Source organism: Gadus macrocephalus, chromosome 12 (assembly GCF_031168955.1).
Source record: "Gadus macrocephalus chromosome 12, ASM3116895v1".
Taxonomy (NCBI): Eukaryota; Metazoa; Chordata; class Actinopteri; order Gadiformes; family Gadidae; genus Gadus; species Gadus macrocephalus.
This window is the reverse complement of record NC_082393.1, coordinates 12,792,538-12,812,808: the sequence shown is the minus strand read 5'-3', so window position 1 is coordinate 12,812,808 and position 20,271 is coordinate 12,792,538. Positions and strand designations below refer to the sequence as shown.

The 20,271-nt window shown below is 42.4% G+C and overlaps 1 protein-coding gene across 8 annotated transcripts in view; it reads right to left on the bottom strand.

The window, feature by feature from the left end:
* Positions 1 to 17,267, bottom strand: part of tdrd5 (tudor domain containing 5) — a 31,945-nt gene extending 14,678 nt beyond the window's left edge. Inside the window, exons 1-14 of one of the 8 annotated variants that reach the window (XM_060066846.1) lie at positions 17,095 to 17,267; positions 15,687 to 15,950; positions 14,948 to 15,153; positions 13,496 to 13,799; positions 13,146 to 13,342; positions 12,891 to 12,974; positions 12,452 to 12,535; positions 11,994 to 12,153; positions 11,514 to 11,671; positions 10,810 to 11,024; positions 10,075 to 10,284; positions 5,274 to 5,340; positions 3,897 to 4,094; positions 1,112 to 1,240 (exon numbers count right to left, since the gene is read on the bottom strand). In XM_060066846.1, coding sequence (XP_059922829.1) covers positions 1,112 to 1,240; positions 3,897 to 4,094; positions 5,274 to 5,340; positions 10,075 to 10,284; positions 10,810 to 11,024; positions 11,514 to 11,671; positions 11,994 to 12,153; positions 12,452 to 12,535; positions 12,891 to 12,974; positions 13,146 to 13,342; positions 13,496 to 13,799; positions 14,948 to 15,153; positions 15,687 to 15,921 — 2,247 coding nt within the window. In that variant the 5' untranslated portion in view covers positions 15,922 to 15,950; positions 17,095 to 17,267. The remainder of the gene's footprint in view (positions 1 to 1,111; positions 1,241 to 3,896; positions 4,095 to 5,273; positions 5,341 to 10,074; positions 10,285 to 10,809; positions 11,025 to 11,513; positions 11,672 to 11,993; positions 12,154 to 12,451; positions 12,536 to 12,890; positions 12,975 to 13,145; positions 13,343 to 13,495; positions 13,800 to 14,947; positions 15,154 to 15,686; positions 15,951 to 17,094) is intronic. The other 7 variants (XM_060066850.1, XM_060066847.1, XM_060066852.1 and 4 more) reach the window with 7 other exon arrangements.
* Between the last annotated feature and the right edge of the window lie 3,004 nt (positions 17,268 to 20,271).

Below are 20,271 nucleotides of genomic sequence, written 5' to 3'. Positions count from 1 at the left end.
ATTTAAAACAAATTGATTACAAGGAAAGGATGACCTCAATAAAGCATTTATTACATAAAAATAAATATGAACTTTGTAACAACATAGCACCAAGTGAAAACAGAGCTGTCAATCTTCCTTTAATCCCATTAGAAGTCATTATTTTTAGTAATCTGATTATATAAAAAAAATGTAATGCTCAATTTAGCCAATTCTTAATAATTATTATGTACCCATGTATTGAATACTCAGGCTTATGCATTGCCAATGGCACTAATCAACGTTATGCCCACTAGAGCGCATTCTACCAATAAAATTTTTTTCTTGCCAAGCAAATAATAGGCAGTAAAGGGTATTATATTAACGTCGCCTCTTGATGGCGTCAATATAATTAGCCGCATTGTCCACGGGGAGAGCACTGACTCACATTTTTACATTGAACCCAATTGTTGGTTGCGATTTTTTCAACGCGAAAACAAAACAAAAACAAATCAGTGAGTTGAATGGGACTGCAAACATACAATGCGATTTCCGTTTGGTGTCAAATTGTATTTGGCCCAAGGTGGATTTTCTACGGCTTTCATCAGCTAATTTATCCATTTAAGCATTCACAGTCGGGTATCTTTGTCGTAGTCACCATGGCCAGTGTACAAGATAAAGGATATGAAGGTTACAGCCTATTAACGTTCCACAACAGTGTTCTTACTGCATCCATATTGGTAAGCTACATTAGGTCTATCGTAGACCAAAAATAATCGCAATCTGTTACATGTTTTTATCATTCATCTCGAAAGCAGTCGGCACTACAAGCATTGTTTAATTGCACATTAAACAATATAGATGGTTTTTGTTTCGTTTTCATTTCGGATACAAAATGTCTTTTCAACATTGCGATTATTATAGGAATATGCCACATATTTGTATCACGGCTGACGTGGGATAGCATGAGGCATTATAGCTTTTTCTCTCACTTTTTATTGACCTGGGAAAAAAGCACAACCAACAATCGTGTTAAAGGAGAAAGGACCTTTATGTTAACAAACATGGATTTAAAGGCAATGGGAAACATCAAGGTCGGGAAACAATATCGAGGTCTTATCCATATGTTGATAAATTATTGTGACAGACTTACCGAATACTGACAATGCTGTCCTGTGATTGGTTGGGGAGTTATGGTTGTGGTCGCGTTCTCTTCTTCGTCCTCTAGGTTAATCAGCGCCTCTCTCAAATAGAGACTCTTCAGGTGGTCCCGGACACCCCCCTGAAACAGACAGAGACACGCAGAGATAAAGACAGATGGATAAAAGGACCAACATACGGACAGCTGGTAATTCATTTTTTCTTCGTTGATATTTAAATACATTTGTAAATTTCATGACAATAAGAGTTTACACAAACATGTTCTGCTATGCATGTACTGCATATGTGTGTATGCTCTGAATGGTTGTTTTTATGCATCAGTGTTCCCTCTCTAATTTCACAGGCCAATTTTCTTATTTATTTGTATGTGAATATAATTTGAATATTAAGAACAAGGAATGAAAATCGAATGGGATTATATAAAGATTCTTACAATTCTACCATGTTCATTACGTGATATGTTTTGCATAGTTCAGAATTATTTTATTCAATAAATGCACTTTATCCAAGTTATCCTCTCCTTGTGATCACTTTGCTTTTGTTATACCAACTGAAAATAACAATGTTAATCACAGGCCACCTGCTTTACCATCTGGTCAAAACCGTCCACACCAATATGCGATCTCTCTCACCTCGTTAGTTAATTTTTTTTCAGTGAGTACCAGCAGAGGAGAATGTTTTTTTAGGGGAAACACTGTGCATGCATTAGTGATGGGCGTGAGGAATCGATTACTCGAGTACTCCTCGTTACAAATGAACTCGGTTGGTGGACAGGCAAACTCGAGTTTGCATAATACACACCAGCGGCGGCTGGTCATTTTTAAAGTGAGGAAGGAAGGACCGCGCGCTTGGTTGCCATTGGCCTGCTTGCACTGTTGGTGTATGGTGGCATAAGAGTGTGAGACTCAAGTTGTTTCAGGGTGTTTTGGTGAACTACAAAATAGTAGGGAGGGATAGTTATGTGAATAAATTTGATACAAAGCCACCAGTGGCATCACTGTAATTTGAAAGCTGGTGGGCAGCATGTCTTTGAAATGGACTACAAGGGCAGAAGGAAAGGATGCAAAGCCCATTAGTCAAATCAGGCCTACTCTTGATTTGTAAAAGTAAATCTGGGCCTATTTTTGCCCTCAATGAATGAAGTTATTGGTTGTAATTTAGCTATGTTTATTTTTAGGTACAATTGTTTTAAGAAAAGACTGACCAAAAGTGATGCCATTTAAAATGCATCATGCTCTGAATCATTCACCCTTTCCACAATATCAAACAGAACGGTCAGAGTAGCAAACTAGCAAAAGAACGAGAACATTATTCTAGATTCAACCTGATCTATAGGCATGGTGCCTAGCAAGGAAAGTCGCATAGCAGCACCAACGTGAACTTGACACTAGTCGTGGCGTTTGGTTGCTCTATCAAGATTTTTCACATCAGGGAAACCATAAACAGCCCACGTTGGAGATTTGCCATTATTCATTAGCAAACGGGGCCAGCAATACAGTCGATTGCTAGTAATGCTACCAGTAAGCCATGAATACCTAGCAAACCATGTAGCACCCACAACACTGACGTTGCCATTACTTTTGGTGATCTCGATTTTGCGAAGTGGTCTACCTTTTTCTTTGGTCGCTAACTTAGCACTGTAACTCAATGAATATAATGCTTTGTGTAAATAAACATGAACAATGTCCTCTGTTTCCATTGTACACTTTCGCAAATGTTAGAATCTCGTTATCCTTCAGATGATTTCACCTGCTTTGCGTCTCTTAGACTGAGCGGCAATGCGGGCAGAGCGGGTTTGTTTGTTATCGACAGCGTTGCCAGATTGGGTAAATTTCCCGCCCAATGATAATTTTCCCAGCCTAAAGCGGTTAAAAGTAGCCCAATTGGGTGGGAAATCTGCCCAATCTGGCAACACTGCTCACCAGCCAGGGATTCTGCTGATTGGTTCATAGCGCAGCGCGACTAGATTTTTGCGCGAATCAGACGCCTGTAAGGTCCCACCCACTCAGAGGAGGACTTTCCTCCTCTCTCCCATTGAAACCCATGTTATTCACCGGCCGCCAGTACTTTCTGAGAAATGAATGGGAGTCAACGGAGGCTGAGGGAGGACCTTCCTCCCTGAAGTAATTGTCAAAAGGCGATAGGGGGTGCTAATGTCCCTTTACCCAGGGAAACGAACATTATATTCAAAGGCATTAAAGTAGTCATATTTAAGGGCATTAATTCATAACAGTAATCTACATTTTTTATTCTCAACAATGTTAAGGAGGATCTTCCTCCCTCTCCTCAATGGAGAAGCCTCCACTGATACAAAGTTTTCTGAAGCAAATGGATCAATTCTGTGCGACGCCACTAACGCCACTTACTTGCAATGGTTAGGCTACTTGTTTCGTTTTTGTTTTCTTTAAACCGTTACAGGCCTTGGTTCGACGTGATTTAAATTGTGAGACGCATATTTATTTTTGTAAGGAAAATGTTTTGAACGTTTGCAAAAATAAATAATGAAAACTCTGACTGTTTTGATGGAGAATAAGCATTACATGTTTGGTTGATAATATTGCCGTTCATCATTAGGCCTATTCCAGCTGCAGATGCGTTGCATTCTAAAAATAGATTTGATTAAACGAGTACTCGATTGATCCTCGAGGAATTCCTTCGATCACTCGAGTTTGGAATTTACTACTCGTGACCATTGTGCTTGCATACATAGCATGCATGCATGTGCTATGTACTCGCGTGTGAACAGAAATGACAGGGTTGCTGGCGTGTGAACTGACAGTGGTGCCGGGGGGGCAGCAGGGCCGGGCGTGGCCCTGCTCCAGCAAGACGGAGTGTACGTAGCGGTCGTCCTCCGTGTGCGTGTCACACAGCAAGAGCTGCAGCGCGTCACCGTGGTAACCGTGGAGGACAGCCACCAGCGTGCGGTCGCTGCACAGGCTCTGGAAGGAGGCAGTGGCCACAGCGCTCCAGTCGCCCTGCAGGGGGAGCAGACGACACACACGTACATACAGGTCAACAGAAAGCACCCAATCATGTGTCAATCACGCAGAGGTAAACTGAGCCAGTTGACAGTTGTTTTTCTGTATGTTTATCCATTTATAAAAAGGAGATTTGTCCATTAAAATGTGAACAAAAGAAACATTACACTGTGTTTATCCATTTCAAAGATTTTGAACAACTTCAGATTATTTAACATATTGTATCAGACAAAAGGGTAAACAGGAGAGAATCGCAGTCAGATTGCCGGATTTGATATACAAGTTAAACATTTTGTGTTTAGCAATACTGACAACGTGACACACACACACACACACACACACACACACACACACACACACACACACACACACACACACACACACACACACACACACACACACACACACACACACACACACACACACACACACACACACACAAAAATGATTATTTTCCGGGAATCAGTTCTTTCAGTTCAGTGTTTGATTCGTTCGTTTTCATTCGTTCGTCAAGTCAGATTACGTCTTTTTTTACTTTACATTTAATTCTTCATTATTCAGGCATTACAGAACTTTCATGGTCATAAATAAAAAATACGAACTGCAGTTTAATTTCTTTGTTTGTTCTTGAATTGACGTAGCAAAGACTCCTGGGATTGGGAAATGCATTTATCCAATAAACAGATGGAGGTCAAGTCTATTTTCGGAAATGTAGGGGAATATATGAGAATGGCATGACCCAAGATACGTCAGACAGAGAAAGCGCGCAAATTCGACAGTACCACCTTGTCATTTGTTTACCAAGGTGCCATGGCAACACCATTGCTACCTCTCATTGGCTGAATCTTTGAGAACGTTGTAGATTCAATCAATATAAGGTTGCGGGGAGACGAAGCTCTGTTCGTTTGTATATTTTATTTACGTGACCATATTTTTGTTTTATGTTTAAAAAAAAGAATCAAAGAACCAGTTCTCTTGTTTTGGGGAACCAGTTCTTGTCGTTCACCTTCGGGATTTGTTTGTTGTGAACGAATCGGTCGCGACTGACTCATCACACACACACACACACACACACACACACACACACACACACACACACACACACACACACACACACACACACACACACACACACACACACACACACACACACACACACACACACACACAACTTACAGAGATGGGTTGGACTCCCGTGAGCATTGCAGGGACAGCCTGAGTAGGAAGTTGAGAGTAACAGGATCTGGAATAATAGGATGACACTGAAAAGACTGGGTTTCATTTACTCCAGTCAATCTCAGCCCTTAGAAAACAGAAGATACCCCCAAACTACACGTTACAACACACTAACCTGTATGGGATTTAAGACCTAAAACAAATGGGTCCCATGTTGTATTAATTGTGCAAAGGAATACTTTACTTTCTCTAGATTTAGGTTCAGTGAACAAAACAAGCATTGTGTGAATGCACTGAATTCCATTGTCCAGGTCGGGTTCTCCATTTGTTTGAGGCTACAATATCCAAAGAAGAATACTTTAGCAATCCTATGATGGATATTCACAAAACCTAATTAAAAATCTTTATGTGGACTATATACAGGTCATACTCAGAAAATCGTGCAAAAGTGCATTTATTTCAGTAATTCAACTTAAAAGGCCAAACTAATACATTTTGTAGACTCATTACATGCAAAGTGAGATATTCCAAGCCTTTATTTGTTAAGATTTTGAAGATTATTGCTTACAATTTATGAAAACCCCAAAATCAAAATCTCAGAAAATTAGAATATTGTGAAAAGGTTCCATATTGTAGGCTCAAAGTGTCACATTCGAATCAGCTAATTAATCCAAAACACCTGAAAAGAGTTCCAGAGCCTTTAAATGGTCTCTCAGCCTGCTTCAGTGGGATTCACAATCATGGGGAAGACTGCTGACCAGACAGTTGTGCAGAAAACCGTCATTGACCCTCCACAAGGAGGGAAAGCCTCAGAAGGTAATTGCAAAAGAAGTTGGATGTTCGCAAGGTGCTGTATCAAAACACATTAATAGAAAGTTAAGTGGAAGGGCAAAGTGTGGAAGGAAAAGGTGCACAAGCAGCAGGGATGACCGCAGCCTGGAGAGGATTGTTCGCAAAAGGCCTTTCAAAAGTGTTGGAGAGCTTCACAAGGACTGGACTGAGGCTGGGGTGAGTGCATCAAGAGCCACCACAGAGAGACAAATCTGTGAAATGGGCTTTAAATGTCGTATTCCTCTTGTCAAGCCGCTCCTGAACAAAAAACAACGTCAGAAGCGTCTTACCTGGGCTAAAGAAAAAAATAACTGGTCTGTTGCTCAATGGTCCAAAGTCCTCTTTTCGGATGAGAGCAAATTTTGCATCTCATTTGGAAACCAAGGTCCCAGAGTCTGGAGAAAGATTGGAGAGGCACAGAATGCAAGATACTTGAAGTCCAGTGTGAAGTTTCCACAGTCTGTCTTGGTTTGGGGAGCCATGTCATCTGCTGGTGTTTGTCCACTGTGCTTTATTAAGACCAGAGTCAACACAGCCGTCTACCAGGACATTTTAGAGCACTTCATGCTTTCTTCAGCGGACCATCTTTATGGGGATGCTGACTTCATTTTCCAGCAGGACTTGGCACCTGCCCACACTGCCAAAACTACAAAAACCTGGTTCAATGACCATGGGATTACTGTCCTTGATTGGCCAGCAAACTCGCCTGACCTGAACCCTGAACTTGGCATTGCCAAGAGAAAGATGAAAGACATGAGACCGAACAATGCCAAAGTGCTGAAGGCCGCTATTGAAGCATCCTGGTCATCCATAACACCTCATCAGTGCCACAGGCTGATACAGGGGTTGACACTAACGGTTGCCCGCTTGCCCGGGGCAAGTAAAAAAAATGTTTGGGCAAGTTGAGATTTTTTGTGGTTGCCCGAACGGGCAAGTGGATTTTGGGTGGATGTTAATATAAAATCTATTTATTCAAATGTTTTTAGAAACTGCAGAACAACCTTTTGTTCCGCAAAACCACACAAAATAGAAGTATTTGCAATTGATCAGCGCGCTGTCTTCTCTTCTCTCGGAAAGCGAGTTAACAGACACGCATCGCTTCAGTGCGAATATAGCCCCGCCTTCTGTCACTCACTCGCAGTGCAGTCTCTGGCAGTGCTAAACGTTAGCCAACACAGCTAGCATCTCAAGTGCAGCACCTCCGCGAACGGTTTAGGTTGAAGTTAAATGGAGTAGTGATGGAGGAGTGCAGTTTGGAAGTACTTTGGATTGAGGCAAATTATCAAGGAAAGTCAAGAACACGGTTTTGGGTTTCATAACTGTGCACATGCACACAGCAATAGCGATCTTTTTCACGAAATTGGACCCTCACAAACTACTGTATATATTACATGAAAGCTGAGCCTCCACTTATTCCAACAGTCCAAACCATATCATTCTGTGACTAAAACTCGCAAATAACAACTTAAGAAGAAACGTCCCCTTTTCTTTTAACAACCAAAAATGAAGTATTACCTTTGTGATTTTTGTCCACAAAGTTGATTCTGATCGAATAAAACCACCATAAACAGATTATCCAGTATCTGGGCCAAATTTTGCAACTTAACGTGGTCTTTTCAATCAATGAATAAGAGAAGGTTTCTTAGGAAATAGGTAAATTGCCTTCAATCAGAAAACATATTCTTCAGCGCAATCTAGTGGCCATATATTTATTTGCGAGTGTTTGGCTTTGTGCATTCGATTGCCCTGAACTTTAAATAGAGGTGTCAAGTGTCAACATTTTAAGATATCTACCTTTATTTGTGTCTCATAGTAAGACAGCGCTCCCAACTGATAACGACCAACTGATACTGATAATTATTTCAGGTGGAAATGTTATCTTCCACTTATGCTGTGTTCCATGGCTTTATTCACTTTAACCAAGTATTATCCCCATTGAATATTTCACTTGCACAACAATCTTTCTTTTGGCCCAAAGATGACATTATCGCCCTTGCAGTTGTGGAGATATAATCTATTTACTTTGGCTATGTTCTTTCATGAAAAAAACTTTTCCCCTGATATCGAAAATGGTATAGAATATCGATCTTTTTCCAGGAATAGTGTTGAAGTTAGAAAATCCAGTATCGTGACTGACAACCCTACTAGAAACGCGATTGTGATTATTCAGTTAGAGCTACAAGAAACTTGAAAGTTAAAAAAGACATATCTTTGCTACTACCTCTGACATTTAGTTATGTACATTTGCATCAAATCATGCAGGTCTACATATAACTTGGCGATAGATTTAATAGGTTGCAACTGTGGACTGAAATCACTTCATGGCACGATGTGACCGCTCGATAAATAAGTAAACAAAGAAGTTTGTTATTTTTTAAACACATGTGTGGAAGCTAACATTCAGCTTCAGTCTGAGTTAGGATGATTTTTCTGAGCCCCCCCAAAACCAGGCCGGGTGCCTGGCAAAAAGAGGCCCGTTCACGATTCTGATTATAATTTGGGCAAGTGAACTTTACATTCGGGCAAGTTGAACCTGACCTGTACTTGCCCGATGGGCAAGTGCTTTTGAAACCTTAGTGTCAACCCCTGTGATAGCATCCATGCCACGCCGCATTAAGGCAGTAATTCATGCAAAAGGGGCCCAAACCAAGTACTGAGTACATATGCATGATTATACTTTTCATAGGGCCAACATTTCTTTATTTAAAATCTTTTTTTTTATTGATTTCATGTAATATTCTAATTTTCTGAGATTTTGAATTTTGGGTTTTCCTAAACTGTAAACCATAATCTTCAAAATTATAACAAATAAAGGCTTGGAATATCTCACTTTGCATGTAATGAGTAGGGATGGGCATAATTAATCGATGCTCGATAATTGATCGTTAAGAAATGCGTCGATCAATTTATATTGTTATCGATTAAAAGGACGTTGTGTTGCATACTGTGAGTCTTGAAGCATTTAATTTAATATAACCCTGCCGACTGGTGGAAAGTGAATGGAAGAAGGTTCCCCAGGCTGTCAAAGTTAGCGCGACAATACCTCTGCATCCCCGCAACTTCGGTCCCGTCAGAGCGGGTGTTTTCTGCTGCTGGACTGACAGTTACAAGGCTGCGTTCGCGTCTGACCCCCGAGCATGTTAACATGCTTATATTCCTAAACAAAAATATGTAGGCTGGAGTTACTGTATGCTATGGACGACAGTCACCACCGTATGTGAGTCGCTCTTTTCTTTCTTAATGTGTTGACTCTCGCTCCGCTTGGTGCCTCTTGGAGTCGTTACATTTTGCCAAAACGGTGATATTTTAGCAACAAGTCCAGCCTTATATATGTTCAATAAGGTATTGCTTTTAGATAGACTAGTTCATGCAATTGTTTGTAAATGGGTGGCTCATCTTTTTGTTGCGAGCCTTTTCCGCGCGCCGGCTGCAGGCATTATGTCGGCCTTTCCCCCCCCTTTTTTTTCATAACAGTTATACAGTTTAATGCCCACTTTTAGCCTACTGCCTTTGTTTGATTATTGTTGTCCGATAAGTTCGCTACTTATTGTAATTGGAATAGGCTACAGATTTAGTCTTGTTGAATCGTTTCCAAACCTTTAAGAGCGCCTGTAGGCGCATTGTTCGGACTTTACGAGCGCCGCATAGGCCTATAACCTATAATGCCTGTATTTATTATTTTAAAACTGTTAAACAGTTGTAGGTCTTCAAGTTAACTGTATTGTATTAATTTTGGCCCATACATTATTGTTGGAATAAAGATTTCATTGATAAAAACATTAGAAAAAAAACATAGAAAAAAGTTAATGATTAATCGATAATTGATCGATAACTCTAGCGATGCTCGATCAAGAAAATTTCTTCAAATGCCCATCCCTAGTAATGAGTCTACATAATTACTGAAATAAATGAACTTTTGCACGATATTCTAATTTTCTGTATGACCTGTATATCTGTGATCTCTACCTACTTGAGGAACATGAGCTTGTCCACGGAGACCAGGTTTAGGTCTCCAAAGTCCACGTAGTAGACCTCCACCTGGTCCGGGCTGAGCACACGCTGGACCACCACGCGGTAGAACCACAGGTCCCGGGGGGCCACGCAGCAGACCTGCCCTGGCCGCAGGTAGCGCTCTGGCAGCCGGTAGCGTGCTGCGACCCCAGAGCTGTTGTAGCAGCCCCTGGAGAGGGAGATAAAAAGAAAGGTTAAACATGGGATAGGTTAAGCACAGCAAAGGTTAAGCACAGCAAAGGCTAAGTGCCCACGTGGATGCATGAGTGTGACTCAGGAGAGACGGATTTGACAGTGTGAGAAGAATAGCACATTAGATCTCATTCAGCACACAGCGTTAGTGTTTAAATAACTTCTTAAATCAACATTTAATAGTTAAAAGATCTTTCCAAACTAAAATACCTTTACAACTGACCCCTCTTTTTCACACCATTCACCCTCTTCGAGCCATATATTCTTGTATTTTTGTTTTAGCTCTACTAGTCCCACTAAAATCCGTTTTTTAACCCTCCGCTAGACCTTCTAAATCCTTTTTAACCCTTTTCAACCCTCGATTAGCCCTATGTAACTCCATTAGGACCCAGTTTGAGCCTTTTGCTAGCCTACTTAAATCCTATTTTAAACCTTTGCTAGTCCTATTTAATCTGTGTTGTAGCCATCTCCTAGCCCCCAGCTGTGGCTCCCCATGCAGCACCTCATCTCCATCATCATGTCTTCCAGGGAGCGGGCCTCCTGGCTCTCGCTGAAACGCACGTGGAAGCTGCCGGGGGATTCCACCTGCTCTACCAGCACGGCCGCCAGGGCCCTGGGCCAGCGCCGGGTGGGGGGCCTCAGACGCTGGGCCCGCACCGCGTCCAGAGGGACCATAGAGTTTGACCGCACCTGGACTGCTGGGTACAGCTCCACTAACTACAGGCCAGGGAGCGGGTGGAGAGAGTGGAACGGGCAGGAAATCAAAGCGAGACAGGCAGGGAGACAGGGGAAGACACACTAAGATGGGCAATGCAAAACAAAGAGATTGTATTTTATAATTTAGATCCATTTTATTTCCTTTAATATGCTTTATGCAATATTTATCATCACTTGTGTTTTTTTGTTGTACATAATCATAACCTCAACCTACTATACATCTGCTGATAACAAACACTTACAGTCAAGATAAGATTATTAATTCTTACAGGTAAGATGGATGTCACAGTAAATGTGATTTGACTTTGTTGTACAAGAGAGCCTGGAGGAAGACCCTCACAATTTAGGGCAATCCCAAGTCAGGGGTTGCATGAGCTGTTGACGGATTGGACTTGACACCAGTTGAAGGTGGAACGGGCAGCTAGATGGACCAATGGCAAGTGAGGGAGCTAAACCGGTAGAAGCAATGCCCATCAGACTAGGGTTTACCTGCTGGTTGGTAAGAAAGGAGGTGAGGCAGGTGGTGGGATCAGGCTGGTCCTCTTTCTCCTCCTTGTCATCATCTTCATGCTGCTCCCAGAGGGAGCGCCTGATGCTCTGGTACAGACAACCTTCTCTCCGTCTCCCCTCCTCTCCCCCACACTCTGCTGGAGGATACAGAGATATACACTCTAAGCTGCTGGCTAACATTTGGCCAACAGACAAAAACATAACCGAGCTAACGCTTCACATAGATAACAGTAGCAGGGTGGCAGATAGGAGGACAGCCAGAGAGAGCGAGAGACAGCCAGAGAGCAAGAGAGAATGAGATTGGGAGGGAGACAGAGAGTCAGTGAAAGAGACAGAGCAGGAGAGAGACAAGAAGAGACAGGCAGAGAGACAGGGAGGGAGACAGACAGGACGACATAAGAAATAAACATGAGAGAGAGATGGAAAGAGAGACAGGTAAACAGACAGACGTGTTCTGACCCGACTCAGTATGCTTGTTGCTGAGGTTCTTGACTATCCAGTGGGGGTCCTTGGTGCCCCCTGCTGGCTCCAGGTGGAAGACGTCACTCAGTGCCGCCACCAGCTGTGTGACGCTGAGGAACCCACTCTGCAGCACTGGAAGCTCCTCACGAAACACCCTCTTGACACCATAACAACCAGTAGAACCACCAGCAGAGCAGCAGAACCATAGGATCACATCACAGAAAAGTCGTCGTGATATCAATAAGTTAATGGATGTTCAATAATATTAAATGCCAACGACTATACATTTTCTACAATAAAAGGTAGCATCCAATGGTTCTACTGTTAATAAATTTTCAACTGAAACATTCAATAACCCCCACAAATAACCACAAAATATCAATTCAGGCACAGTAAAATGAAATGTATGACACATGTATCAGATGATACCAGAGGATTGTTGGAGCAGAGCCTACCTTGTAGTGAGTAGGCAGGTCGTGAACGGACAGCCCCTGGCTGTGGTCTCGAACAACCTGCAGAGTGTAACTCATATCAGCCTGCTGGGGGGACCGGTCGAGACGGGGATAGAACATAATTTTTACTACCTAGTGTTTGATGGCTTTTTGTTATAGAGTTGAAAATAATTCGACTTTAGCCCGGCTCGGGGATCGAACCCAGAACCTTTAAGGTGAGAACACCCATGTCAACCTACTATCCTGCCCCGTATCCTCTGCTTCCTATGCTAGGTCCGATTTCTTGCCATCTTGTTAATTAGCATCCTAGCAACTATGCTAGGTCGGCCAACCTCTTGACTTTCAACTCATTTGGGAAGGATGCATGGAGGTTGCCATGGAAACACTTCCAGTACCATACTACATATAGGAGACTGGTCTCAGTGAGGGTCGGGGTCCAGACCTGTTGTAGCTTGTCCTTCAGCTCCGGACTCACGGAACCTGCGTAGCCGTTCTCAAGAATCTTCTGACGAAGCTCCGTCTCCAGCTGGCAAGAGGGCACAATAGCAGGAGGTGACAGAATATTGACAGAATACTTAGCATGTGAATCACGATACGGAACATTGTTGGAACATCAATTTACTATTTGATCAACAGACAAGAGTCGAATCAAAGAATGAGCTGTCTATAGGATGAATGAATGAATGACAAAACACACCTTGAACATGAACTTCTCCAGGAGCTGTCCATCTTGGTAGGGTTGTTGAGGTTCTGGGCCTGTTGGTTGATGTGGGGGTCCGTTATCTGGGACCCGCTCTGACCCATTACTGATTGGATCCCAACTTTTACAGGAAGGCACCAGGGAATTCTGGGTAGCAGAAGTAGTCCTCTGGCTCGGACTACACTGTGACGGTGCTACAGTTTGTGATAAGAGTATGTTACACTACTAAACATACTTACTATTAAGCAAACGCTCTTATCAAGAACAAAATAACATTTAATATAAAAACATGATATTAATGAGATGGTTAGGGCATCAAGCCCACCTGCAAAGATTCCCACACCCACCTGAGCTTTGTCCAGGCTGTAGTAGCCCAGTCTTTGGATTTAAAGAAGAGAATAAGCAGGGAGAGGGTCTGATGGCCTCAGGCTTCACAGATTCTGTTTTGGGCGACTGAGGTCTGGACTGAGGCCCCGGCTGTTCCGGCTGTTTGAAGCTGACAACGGAGCCCATCCTGGTGTACAGGATGCAGAGGTCCGGCACGCGGGCAAGCATGTCCCCCAGCGAGTAGAAGCCGTAGTCAGTGTAGCGGAGTGGGTGACCGAAGCACTGCTGGAACCTTCTCTCCAGCTCCGAAAGACGGAGCGGACCCTGGAACCAGAATCGGACCAAAACCTTCTTTTTTTTTTATAAGATTCACACTTTATTGGCAGTGTGTATAAAAAAAGAACAAATAATTCAGCATAGACCAAGATATAAGGCTTTCATTGAGGTTGCACTCTATGTTAAAATGGATGGTTTCTGTTGCTGCTGGCCAAACCCTCATTGAGGCTGTGCATAAACCAATAGGCTACCTAACCGACGCTACGTCAACGTTCTATAGAGTGCAACAGTGACCGCCCCCTTTTAAGCCTGGAACCAAGCCAATCATTCGGCAAGGTAGTCAGAACCATAAAACATTTGATTAGGGGCAAAAAATAATTTGAATAACTGAGGAAAAAGGCACAAGATTGTGTACATTTTAACAAGTGAAGGAACTACTCATCCAACAAACCATTGCAAACTCGCAAATGGTTACAACCCAATAGTTTAGCGAGTTTCTTGCATCTTATAACCTTTGCCATTATTATATAGATTTTTACAAGTTGGGTCATATTCTGTGTTTGTGTGTGTGCGTGCGACCGTGCGTGCATTGTTTTCATCGACATGGTATGTTCCTTTGTAGATGACTGCAGTCACCACGTAATAATGCGTTTTTAAAACATGTGAATTCAGTCTCAAGTTACCTATTAATTGAACATTATGTATTCCTATGCTTTCATGCTACCAAAATGACTAAAAAGCACTGCTAGTGCTAAATCATATATTTTTTACTTTTATTTATATATAAATAAAGGAAAATAAAATAAATCATATATTCTAGATCAACATATTTTTCATCATGTAGAGTTCATGAAGAAGCTCTAACCAGGCTGACGACTTGAATTTTGCGGGTGCGGGTAAACGTTTCTATGGTTCCAGCGAGCTCAGCCAATCGAAGAAGTCATGTAACACTTCAGAATTTATGGATAGTGCAGTGGTTTCAAAGTTGCGAATATAACTTTTTTTCTAAAAACGAGATGTTGCCCTTTAAACTTGGGGCTTCTACAGGAGAATATACCATTGATTCACAATATAACGGCGTGTGGCAAGTATACTTGGTTACGACATTATGGCTTTTAATCAAAACCTCTATTGAGAAAATAAATGGTATTATTACTTCCGGAGGCACACTGACACTCGCAGTCTGATGGCAGTACCTGGGAGATCAGCTGACGTAGCTGGGATCTGAGCTGGGCAGGGAGGGCCGGGGGTGCCCGGCCCCACCGAGGCAGTATAATAGGGGCCATGGGGCGGGGGTACCGCATGGGGAAAGACATCAGGTACCCCCTCTTGTTCTTGGGCTTGGTGAGCCGCTGCTTGGAGACCAGCTGGTTGATGCCTTCAGTGCTCTCGTCAGAGACCGCTATGGTGGAGTAGGAGGATGTAAAGATAAAGGAGGAAGGGAGAGAGAGTAGAAGAGAGGCAAATTAGAGGATTAAAGAGGGAAGAATGGTTGTGAGGAGGAGAGAGGAAGAGGAGAGGTTGAGGATAAATGGAGAGAATGTGATGCGAGAGAGGAAATGGAGTGAATAGCAAAAGTGAAGAGAGGAGTGGAAGAAGAGCGAAAGAAGAGGAGGAGGTGAGAATAGGAGATGAAAGACAGTGAGTGGAGGAGTGGTGTGGAGAAGGACAAGAGAGGATAGGATATAAAATGAGCGGAGAAAGGAGGATAAGAGAGGAGGTCAGAGGGCCCGAAGAGTAGTGAAAAGGAGACATGTCTAAATCAGTGTCACATCTTAAAAGGTGAATATATATAAATACACTTGACACAGCGGGAAAATCTGTGTTCAGCTAATTCACAGCCTCTGGGTGTTTTAGTTACATGACAGACATTTTCATCTTTTAATAGCCAGTCTACCCCAAATGACACAGCATCAGTGACCACATTGGTCTTACCTTTTAGAACAAAGCTGCCGTCTTCCAAGTATATGAACGACACCACTTCAGGCATCTCTTTGGCCATATCCAGGATGCTCCGGAAGCCCAGCTCCTTCAGGGGCATACGCTGGCCCAGCATGCATACGTAGTCCTTCCTCAGCTGCTCTGCACTCAGACCCAGCTTGGAAGAGAGTAGTAGAGAGCGGACATCCTTCTTCAGCTTGGCCAACGTCCGATCCTGGCTCATCATCATGACTGTTGTGAAAATGAGGAGAAAAGACTCTTAAGATAGCGGAAATAATACAAAAACAACAACGACGCTGAAGTTGGCATCCGATTCGCAGCATCCGATTCGGCTTGAAAACCACTTAGAATCTTCAAATTGGTCCTGATTGAAAACCACTACACCTATACTCTTCAAATCTGGACTACATTATCACAGTGAGGCTATACATTATGTAAAACATAGTTTCCGATTTTTGAAACCTTTACCCTATTTGTGAAAATGCAATGCGGTCTGGACCCCTAAATGAGCCTGTATTGCATTTTCACAAATAGGGTAAAGGTTTCACAAATCTGAAAATATGTTTTACATAATGTATAGCCTCACTGTGATAATTTAGTCCAGATTTGAAGAGTCTAGGTGTAGTGGTTTTCAATCAGGATCAGTTCTAATGCGGTCTGGACCCCTAAAAAGCATTAAAATGTGCCGTTATTGCATTTTCACAAATAGGGTAAAGGTTTCACAAATCTGAAACTATGTTTTACATAATGTATAGCCTCACTGTGATCATTTATTCCAGATTTGAAGAGTCTAGGTGTAGTGGTTTTCAATCAGGACCGATTTTAAGTGGACCAGCTGCCGAATCGGATGCTGCCGAATCGGATGCTGCGAATCGGATGCCAACTTCAGCGTCGTAAAACAACATAATAGTGTGGAGTGGACATTAAGTTGTTTTTAATGTGCACTCCAGGGCCTATGTTGATAGGTCTATAGGAAGTCTCAAGAAATGCTCTTTCTGCGTTCTTTCCTAACTTTGCAGTATGTCGGTAACATTACAAGCGTCGAGAAATGACCTGTAGGCCTACCATCCTGCATTTAGTTATCCTGTTGCAGCATTAACGTTACACCCTACCTTTACATTCTAGTGGCATCTACCCTCGTTCACATAAGACTAAATTTGCCTTGTTATATTGAATACCATGTTGCCGAATTACACGATAACTTTACATTGTAGTGGTATCTGCACTCATCCACGTGATATGAACATCACCGTGTTGTCTTTAAAACATGTTGCAGCATCAGACCATGTTTTATTACCATCACCAGATAGGTTAGCATTAGCTTCCTTCCACCTATTCCCGCTAAAGTCCGTAGTTTTTTTAAGTTGTTTCTAATGACTGCCTGAAGTAGTGCGGTACTTACCGACTTACTGCAGAGCAGCTGACCTACAGGGGAAATTTAATTGAGAATTCAAAGCATTTTCTTTCAGCACTGGTTTGCTTATTTCAATGCATCGATTAACGTTAGATCTGTTATTGAAGTGCGTGGAGTCACGTGAGGAGTGGACTGGGTTGATGAGCGCAGGGAGAACAGGTGTTGTGTCGAGATGTGTTTCCCCGTCGAGATGTGTTTCCCCTAGTCCCCGCCCCCGTCCGAAATTACCCGAAGGGCGAAGGAAGCGCGCGTACACAAAAAGCTCGCCCACGAGCTGCTGTGCTCGTACCATAGAGGCACTTTGGAGAGAGCTAAGGTTCAAAACTGACTTTTTTTTTAGCGAGTTTTGTCTGAAGATGTTGTATTGTAGATTTCTATCAATAAAAAATATTATTTTTGTGAGAGACTTTTCATTTTGAATGTTATGGACTTTTGGAAGGAAGTGTGCTCATTCATAATACTGTCAGATACTGTTCCCCCTCTGTTCCATAGGAAAGGAGGCTCACACATCTTTCAAATTCATACTGCTGACTTATTTCCCCACAACAGATAAGTGCTGTGATTTTCAGATTGATATCATTCAATTTGACCATTTAGAACAGGGGGAACGCATCCTGACAGTCATTATCTGACAGTAATATTCCACACTGTCAGGATGCGTTCCCCCTGTTCTAAATGGTCAAATTGAATGATATCAGCCTGAAAATCACAGCACTTATCTGTTGTGGGAAAATAAGTCAGCAGTATGAATTTGAAAGATGTGTGAGCCTCCTTTCCTATGGAACAGAGGGGGAACAGTATCTGACAGTAATATTCCAAGCTTTCAGGATGCGTTCCCCCTGTTCTAAATGGTCAAATTTAGTGATATCAGCCTGAAAATCACAGGACTTATCTGTTGTGGGGAAATAAGTTAGCAGTATGAATTTGAAAGATGTGTGAGCCTCCTTTCCTATGGAACAGAGGGGGAACAGTATCTGACAGTATTATGAATGAGCACACTTCCTTCCAAAAGTCCATAACATTCAAAATGAAAAGTCTCTCACAAAAATAATATTTTTTATTGATAGAAATCTACAATACAACATCTTCAGATAAAACTCGCTAAAAAAAGTCAGTTTTGAACCTTAGCTCTCTCCAAAGTGCCTCTGTGGTACGAGCACAGCAGCTCGTGGGCGAGCTTTTTGTGTACGCGCGCTTCCTTCGCCCTTCGGGTAATTTCGGACGGGGGCGGGGACTAGGGGAAACACATCTCGACGGGGAAACAGATCTCGACACAACACCGGCATCAAGTGTTCGATTGAAACACTTTTCAGTTAAACGTCTTTTTCAAAGATGACGTTACTTATTCAAATAATTTCAACATGTGATCAACAACTCACATGTGTGTTCTCTTAGTTACAAGTGTAATTTAATACATATGTTGGATGATCGAGCTGTTTTTTAACTTTGAACGTAAAGGCCGATTTATGCTCAGTTACGTAAGCGTAAGCGCAAGCGCAAGAGGCCCTTGCGCGCCCTTGCGCGACTTCTCACGTCTTGCGTGCGTCGGGCGATTTTTCTAGACTTGCGTCATTTTTTACGTAAGCTTTTACGCGAGCCGCGCAGCCTGCAAGGCTGTGATTGGTCTGCTGGTCTGGTTACTACTTCCTGTCTGGAGTATCACATTTCTCTGCCATAGTTCACTGAATGTGTAGAACATGACTGGGAGGCGGTGTAAGTACCATATTGGCTCGGCTACCAGATCGGCTCGGGGTCCGTCGTCTGCTGATTACGTCACACAATACGCTATCTACAGCAATAAGGTCTTTTATGGCTTAAATTAAAGAGCCTGTATGATCTTTCATTTTGAACATAGACCATTCCCAACCTATCTGTATGGATAGTTTTCTTCTAAAAACAAAACATCCCTCGGAATCATCTTGGCTGTTAAGATAAGCCGTCCGTGTTGCCAGATTGGGCACATTTTCAGCCTGATTTGGCTACTTTGAATCACGTTAGGCTGGAAAAACGGGACATATGCCCAATCTGGCAACACAAACCGAAACTAGACAGACCTACTCACGCTCACACATGTGCTCGCTGTGGTTGCTATGACGACAGCCAGAGCTACAGCACAAAACAGCCAATCACAACTGTCCCTTAGCAGCCAATCACAATGTAGCCTACGCCCATTCAAGCGTACAGCCAATGATATTGTGTAACGTAATCAGCAGACGACGGACCCCGAGCCGATCTGGTAGCCGCATGGACATAATAAAGGATGGACCACGGACTGGAAAATGGCCGCCCATTCATTCCTATGCAAACTGCTCAGTGGCGCATGGCAACATACAGGAGCGATTTGCTTCCGCGTTATGTGCATGGACATAATAAAGGATGGACCACGGACTGGAAAATGGCCGCCCATTCATTCCTATGCAAACTGCTCAGTGGCGCATGGCAACATACAGGAGCGATTTGCTTCCGCGTTATGTGGCCAGGACACGTGACCTAGTCCGTGACGTACCGGATGCAGAGATCTTCTTCGTCTTCTAGTTTAGTGGCGGATCATAGTTTTTCCCCATATACCGCGACCTACTGGACTACTACACAGGAGTTTGTGACAAGGACGTGGACAAGGACGTTGGCAAATCATACTTTAAATCATACAAATAAATTCAAAGAAAAAACCAAACTAACGAAACAAAATAAAACAAACTAACAAAAGAAATGAATAAATAAAAATAAAAAATATATATACTTAAGGTTAAATTCTTCTAATTAGGTTAGTATCTTTTATCTAATTTATCAGCAATTTCATTGCCATATATTCCATGGTGGGCTGGAATCCAACAGAACTGAATAACTAAACCAAGGCTTATAATATTTAAAAGAAGATGCTTTACCTCTATCACCAAATCTTCACGTATTGAATTATTTGTTATAAAACTTAGTATCTACAACCCATCTAAGAGCGGTTATTATTGTGGCCATCTCGATTGAGTATACTGATAAAGTCACCCACTCTATATCCATATCCTTTTTCAAATTCTGGAATATATATGCCACTACCACATTGTCCTTTGGGATCTTTAGAACCATCTGTAAATATTTTCAGATATCCATAGAATTTAAATAACTTGAGCAGGCATTAGCAAAACTTTGCTTGGTGAGATGCTCGCTTTT